Raw genomic sequence first — 7,500 nt, 5'->3', positions numbered from 1 at the left:
ATATTGGGGACACAAAAATCAAATCAAATCAAATCATATCAACACATATCAAATCATAGGTTGGTTTTTCTGGAGTACCCAGAGTGAAACCTCTCTGGGAAGAGAAGAGAAGTTTCCAACAAACTTAACCCACACATGATGCCAAGTCTGGGAATTGAACCTGGCTTTATTGCTTCAGGAGACAACTTGTCCCTCTGTGACCCTCGCAAAAACCTTTCACTTCCAAAATAACTTGAGATTTTCCTCTTGGACATTGTTCCAAAGAATATATCCAATGACAAACAGAGCAGGGCACATCGGTCCACAAATAAAACGAACTGTAAACACGCGCATATCTAAAGCCAGTCATGCATGCAACGCAGTTCTCATTTTACTTCCAAATATGGTAAAGGTGATCCTCAATTGGTTATTCGTATTTCAAGCCATCGATTTCAAAACAACAACTTCTGATCGATATGAATTTGCTTAAACTTCTTCCATTGAGTTTTGGCTTTGGGGCACATTTATGGTCCATCCATCTAATTTTAAGGAACAAATCTTCCTGCAATGGGGAGGATGACGCAAGTTCGCGCTCTAGCTCAAACCCTGTCACTTTCCCTTCCACCAAAATAGGGTGAAATTTTGAAATTGATATGGTGTCATTGAAATGGGTTGCTCACGTAAGCTATGGTTTTAAATTATTAAGAACGTGTAAAAATAACCTCTAGAGCAGCTAAATGTTGGCCTTACTGTTGTCCTTGACTGTTGAGAATTGAAAAATGTCAATTTGGCACAAACTGATACTTTTAGAGTTTTATGTCTGTGATGGATGAATTGCGATATAAAACTAATTGTGAATTTGAGACGCCAATACTGTTTTATGTCGGCAGCTAGTTTGGAGAAAATATATTCTTGCATTGGGCAGAGTTGTTTTTTCCCAACTTACCAAAATTGCAGTTAGTTTACATTCAAGGCATATTTGTAGCATATTAGTTAAGTATTACTCTCTGAAATGGAAAGCTTTCTAAAAAAATCCATTTTGTCAAAAGTCTATTTTTCGGATGGTTCTCAAAAAGCTGCACTGACCAGATTTGGAATTGAGCTTCTTGGTCACCACCTATTGATAATAATTACTGACAGGTCTTGATGGGTTTGTCTTTGTTTTGTTGTTGCAGATTTCTATTGTGGGGAGTAGGCATTAGCTGCTTGGTCACATTGGGTTGTATTGGACTAATGGCGACAAACAATCTACCAAAAAAACAGAGATGATGTCTGATGCAATTGAACCTTCACATTTGACTGTTTTACTGTACTGAACTAAAGGAAATCTATAGGATTGTTACCATTTTGCATTTGATTAATGGCAATATTTTCGTCATGTACATGTACAAAAACGTTCATTGCGGTGCACTTAAGGTGGCTCAAATTGGTTTCAATAATGTGGAGGAAAGATAAATTCTAGAACACTGTTTTGGCAATGTTATAGTACCATATGAAACATGAATAATTGCTTAACAAGATGCACATATTAATGTAACGTAATAAATTACCATTGCAACAAAAGAACCACCTAAAATGCCCTATAATTTGTGTTTAAGGTGAAACTCTCTGCAAAGTTTAAAAAAATTATCTGGAGCGGGTTCAGAGCTACCTTAAAAATTTCAATTGTGAAGGTAGCTATGAATCTGCGCCAGAGAATTTTTATCCTAGTGCACTAATCACTCTTTCGCAATAAAAAAGTGGGGGTCACCGAGTTCATTTTTGAGATATATGTATTTAAAGACAAAATATAGACTGTTTTTAGATGGCTCTTTTGTTGCCATGGTAATCCGTCACGTCACATTAATGAATGCATCTTTTTAAGCATCTATTGGTGTTTCATATGGCATCAAAAGATTACCATTAAGTGCAAAAGGTTGGTAGATTCAATCCTTCCAAATAGTACAGTTGGTTGAAAGTGTTAAAACTGGTTTGAGCCTCCTTAATTTGGAAGAGTATGTTTTTAGAGCTTGGTGGAACATTGTAAATGGTGGCAAGTCCGCTTCGGCATAGTTGAAGTTTTTCATTGAGTAAGCAGCTGATATTAATTCTTTTTGCCGGCTAGTAAAAGGTTATGTTCCAGTAAATTGTCATGGGTGGTTTGAATTTTCTGCCTCTCTACTCTGCGAGAGATGCACTTCTCAAGATTTTCATTGCTTTCCCACCGTTTTTTGTCAGTAGGTCGAGGGTTGGTGCCTCACCCCCACGGTCCCTGTTTGTACACGTATTCTAACCATTATACTGCCTCTACGGTCTAAATGAAGATTCACTTGCCATGGTGGGGAGGGTACACTGTATTGAATTATGAGCCATAAAAAATGATAAATTCTTGCGTGGCAAAAAGCGCTAATGATCCCATACGTTCTTTTTAAAAGAAGAAATTTCAAAGCATTATTGCTCAGAGATTATTGCATTGGATTCAGATTCCATCGCCGCACAATAGTTTTGCTGACAGGATAACCGAACTCCGATTGAATAAGCAACTTGCCAACTTGTATGAGAGTCCTAAATGTAGCCTATGATGTCATATAACTACTACCAAATTCCAGGACATTCTAACAGACAATTGGAAAACTACAGGACCAAGAAGCTTCTGCATGATTAACGATGAGTTCACAGAAGAACGTTCCAGAATATTCTAGGGAATTACAGATTCTAAATACTTTGTTCTCGGCTGACTGGCCTAGTGCTATTGAGGCAAAAAGTGTAAGCAAAGATTCCCCTCAGCAATGAGATTTAGCATTACAGCAGGCTGCTGCTTGTCATAAGAGCATGTAAAATGTAAAAGTTAATGTAAATCTAAATTAATGATCCACAAAGGGTATTACCCATCACAGTGGATGTTAAAAGAAAGAAGTGAATATATAAATAACAATAAAAAATATAAAATTAGAGCGCTTTTCAAATGAGTGTCGTAAAACCAAAACCAAAGTAATTACTTTGGCCAATCAAAAAGGACGGAGACAATCCAGTAAACCAATCAAAACTCAAAGTAATTACACGTAGCCGACACAAAAGGCGGGAAAATGTGCACGCGCGAGCCACGATTGGTTCTGGTTTCACTTCTGATTGGTTGAAAAAGTGGCGCGAGAACTTTGAACCAATCACTGAGTGAAGTAGATGCAAAACCAAAGTAATTCGCTAATTACTTTCGACACTCAATTGAAAACCGCTCTATTTAAAATAAATAGAGTCATCCTCCGATAGCTTCTTTGGAAAGTGGCCTCTAATAGCTCTCTAGAAAGCTTCAATGTCCCTAGATTTAATAACGTCCGTGGGTAGATTGTTCCAATCCTTTATCGTTCTTGTTATAAAGCTGTATTTATAGGTGTTGGATCGGCTGCTTAGATGAATAAATTTCATTGAATCGTATTGTCTTGTTTACATCATTGCCAGTTTTGATTCCAACGTCCTTTGGCTAAGCTGTAACCAACGTAGATCCTCGAATAACCGTGAGACTGTTCCAGGCGTACACTCATAGCATTGTGTCACAAGCCTTGCCGCTCTGCATTGCATTTCTACACTGACTACTTGTTTACTTGTGTGAGGATCACCATGTGCAGCTTGCATGCTCTAGATGTGGCCTAACAAGAGACAAATAAGCCCGTTCTGTGACTACTTGAGGGCAGTGGGTACGATTTCTTCTAAAAAACCCAAGAGATCGGTTGGCCTTGCCAATTATATTGGACATCCATTCCAGTTCATCTTCGAGTCAAGATCAATGCCAAGGTATCTGTGATGTTGGACCGATGTAAGTTGCACTCCATCCATTACATACTCATACTCTACTGGGGTTGTCTTGATCGATGAACCCTAAGAATTGGGCACTTACCTGTTTTAAATGACATTTGCCATTTTTTCGACAGTTAACTAGATTGTTTAGGTCAGCTTGTAGTGCAGATGCATCTTAAAAATTGGTGACCACTCCATAAAGGACAGTATCATCCGCAAACAGACCTAACTGAGCATCAATTGTATCCCCAATATCAATAACATATAAGAGCTATTAGATGGCACAAGACTGTGCCCTGCGGCACGCCAGACTCTACTTCTACTGCATGTGACTGTGCACCATTTACGACCACTGACTGGGAGCTCCCTATTAGCCAAGATTTGACCCAGCCCTTTTCATTACCCCTGATAGAGCGGTTTTCAATTGAGTGTCGAAAGTAATTAGCGAATTGCTTTGGTTTATGATTACTTTACTCAGTGATTGGTTCAAATTTCTCGAGCCAGTTTTTCAACCAATCAGAAGTGAAACCCGTGCTTTGAGTCGGCTACCATGCAATTACTTAGTTTTGATTGGTTTACTGGATTGTACGGATGTTGTAAAACTTTTTATGAACTTGACGTTTCGTTTGGAATTAGTTTTCGTGTTTAAATTCAATTGTACTTTAGGTAACCGTTACTTCTGCAGATGTATGTAATTGTTGGAGCATACGAAACGTCAAGTTCATAAAAAGTTTTACAACATGCGTTGTCTCGTTATGTTTATAACCGCAGTTTGTTTGTTATTCTGACGTTCTTTTTGTTTTTTTCACGTGGCAAGTTGTTCAATCCAAAACGCTTATCGAACGAACAAGAATTTTGTACTTTTATGCGATGTTTACAAGTCAGAAAACCGAGCGTTTTCGTACTGAAACTATGAAAGATTCGATTTGGATAAGAAATGAAATGCTGAGTTTCATTTGTACCGGGAGGACATTTATTTCTTCCCCGATACCCTATGGAGCACTTCCCATGCAACGCCCTGTAGGTAAATAGGCCACTTCGGAAAATACCATAATACTCTTTGTTTGTCCCCCCAAATTTTGCATAAGCATTGTTTCCAGTTTCTTTTGGGACTTACATTGGTCCCAATAGAAAACAAAAACCATGCTTATTCAAAATTTGGAGGGACACAACAAGGCGTATTATGGTATTTCCCGAAGTGGCCTATTGGCCGCAAGAAAACAAACGTGTTAAATATTTCTTCAATATTTCTTTAATATTTCTTTTTTTCTATACAAATGAAAGTGAAAGGTTAAAAAAGGTTAAAGAACAAATTACGTAAACCTTTGTTGCCAGAAGAGCAAAGTCCAATGCATGGAGCTGAGCGATGTCCGATCAATCAACCAATCAATCAATCAATCAATCAATCAGAATCATTAAAAATTACTTAAATCCATTTTTTTTTGGGGGGGGGGGGGGGGGGGAGGCGAGGGGGAAGTTGGTGGGAGTGAGGACTGAGGAAACCCTTATTCCAATTTACAAAATCAAGATTTCCGGGGATATCATATTCGTCCTGCACTTTCCAGGATAACTGCTGTAAATCTATGCCGCCTTTTCATAAAGCAATGCTTCTATGGCTCTTGATTTGCACTTAACTTATACCGAAAGACTCGCATATCTGATTTTTGCGGAGTCTTCAAACCTTACAACTACCCTTCACGATAAAAAACTTGGCAAAAATCTACTACTTATGAATGGTCGCTGAAAACTGCCCTCTCTTTGTAAGGTGCCTCTATTACTGTTGAATTAAGGGCAGGCCAATAACTCAAGAAAGCATTAAAAGTACAGTAACTGTTTACGCCCCCGTGCACAACTAAAACATCTATAATGCCTTCGTACTTGGAAATCTCAGTGAGCTATAAATTAATATGTATTTTACTTAAATATCAACCTAGCCTAAAATGGCTGGAAGTCTAAATACTGAGCTAACAAATTATTACATCAAATAAATACTACATTTCTACAATATAATTTCGATACTATTTTACAACTAATATCTAACATCTCATTGAGTATAAATTCACAGTATCAATGTAAAAACAAAAGATTAAGCGAGAACGATTTTTTAAATTATAGAAGTGCCACGCTTAGTTTAACTCATGGTGGTCAGTTTTAAGCGAAAATCAATGATAACGTTAACCCTGTATCGCAGGAATCAAGTCAAACTATATCAGTGCTGGGTTTCTGTCAAGAAGTGAAAGGTACATACAGATAGCTATGTACCTTCACCTCGGGAAATGATCGGTGTTTAATACAGCATACGTAGTTATCATTCTTGAGCAAGTACTAGGCCTGTAATGATCTAGGTAAGGAGCAAACGCCCAATTAATAAGGCTATAAAAAATTGTATTACTTTATTGCACGTAGATTACGTTATTGTTGAGCTCGTGCCAGCACCCACAATTCGTATTTAAGCTACAATGATGATTTTCCGCATTTCAGCCGCGCGAACTTTGGAGCAAAAACAACTCCCACCCATTGTCCAAAATTTGTTTTCGCCCCTCCAGGTGATCTGGTGACGTAATTTGGAGGACTGGGAAGAAAAATTTTAACGCCGTATCCCACAACCGCGCGGGGCCTTAGGTGTTGTTTCCAAACTCTCTGCAGTATTTCCATCGCCAAAACTCAACAGATCATTCCGTGTCTACCACATTTCCCGTTACTGAATGAACATTTCAAGTACAAATGTAGACCCGACGAACTCTAACCTCGCCTCTGCCATGTTGAATTCGAAAATAAGGCCGCGCGCGGTTGTGGGATGCGGCGTTAAATTTTTTCTCCCCAGTCCTCCGAATTAAGTCACCAGATCACCTGGCTGCTTTGAGCGACCGGAATGCGGAAAATATTTGCTGGTACGGGAACGCTTGCTAGGCAGGCTATATCAATTAACAAATACTGCAATTCCCAGTGTAAATGCTGCATATCCACCAGCAACGGTGTTGTCAGTTATGCCTTCTGCATATGAAGCATCATGAAATTTTCAACCTGGTCCAGGCCATCACATATTCAAGATATTTGCTGTCTCGTTAAAATAGAACATTTTCATTGCAAAGGAAGGTGAAAAGGTTAACTCGCTTTGAATTATTGACAAAATATCTTTTTAAAGGAAAAAAAGAAGCTCATGCCCGGAGAAGGATGCTTCGTTAATGCTTCACAGGAAAAAGGATAATTGAGTTCAATCAGAAACTGATAAGGGTTGAAACGTATAACGGCCCCTTGTGTGCTACGAAACAAGCTTCTGAATATTCGATATGCTAAGTACCATATTTGGAACAACAAGAGCGAGGGGTTTCCAAATATGGTACTTAGCACTGAAACATTCAACCAATCAGTTCGCACTGAATATTCGCAAGCTGTGAACGCCCGTTACACGTCTCAACCCTTATGGGTTTCTGGTTCAATCAATATACGCATGCTCAGTTTCATGCATTTACAGCGAAGTCGCACAATGTATTTTTTACTTAAGACAAAAGTTCCTATTTGATCTTGGGGAGGGTCCCGTCGTCATATCAGACTTAACACAATCATTTTGTTAAACAGTACCTGAAAATGTTGATTCACAAGTCTTTAACTTAGTCAATCGAAGTGCTTTCTGTTTGAACTCTGAATTCTAAAATGTCCAGTGTTTCGATTCGGGCAGTTACTTTTTTTCCCTTTCCTTTTGTTGAATGGTCTTTTTGTCGATCGCTTTCCGTTTTTCTGCGTCGTATT

At 38.5% G+C, this 7,500-nt stretch overlaps 2 protein-coding genes across 7 annotated transcripts in view; one reads left to right on the top strand and one right to left on the bottom strand.

Moving 5' to 3' along the window:
- LOC138012607 (uncharacterized) overlaps positions 1–3,390 on the top strand; it is an 11,945-nt gene extending 8,555 nt beyond the window's left edge. Inside the window, exon 3 of the mRNA XM_068859420.1 lies at positions 1,155–3,390. Within this exon, the coding sequence (XP_068715521.1) occupies positions 1,155–1,248 (94 nt within the window). The 3' untranslated portion in view covers positions 1,249–3,390. The remainder of the gene's footprint in view (positions 1–1,154) is intronic.
- Positions 3,391–7,005: 3,615 nt separating this feature from the next.
- The window catches only part of LOC138013385 (uncharacterized), a 66,841-nt gene continuing 66,346 nt past the window's right edge, over positions 7,006–7,500 (bottom strand). For all 6 annotated transcript variants that reach the window (XM_068860449.1, XM_068860446.1, XM_068860448.1 and 3 more), the window contains one exon: positions 7,006–7,500. This exon is cut by the window's right edge and continues 665 nt beyond it. The gene's annotated coding sequence lies outside the window, so the exon portion shown is untranslated.

Source organism: Montipora foliosa, chromosome 8 (genome assembly GCF_036669935.1).
Source record: "Montipora foliosa isolate CH-2021 chromosome 8, ASM3666993v2, whole genome shotgun sequence".
Classification (NCBI taxonomy): Eukaryota; Metazoa; Cnidaria; class Anthozoa; order Scleractinia; family Acroporidae; genus Montipora; species Montipora foliosa.
This window is presented reverse-complemented; position numbering and strand designations above follow the sequence as displayed.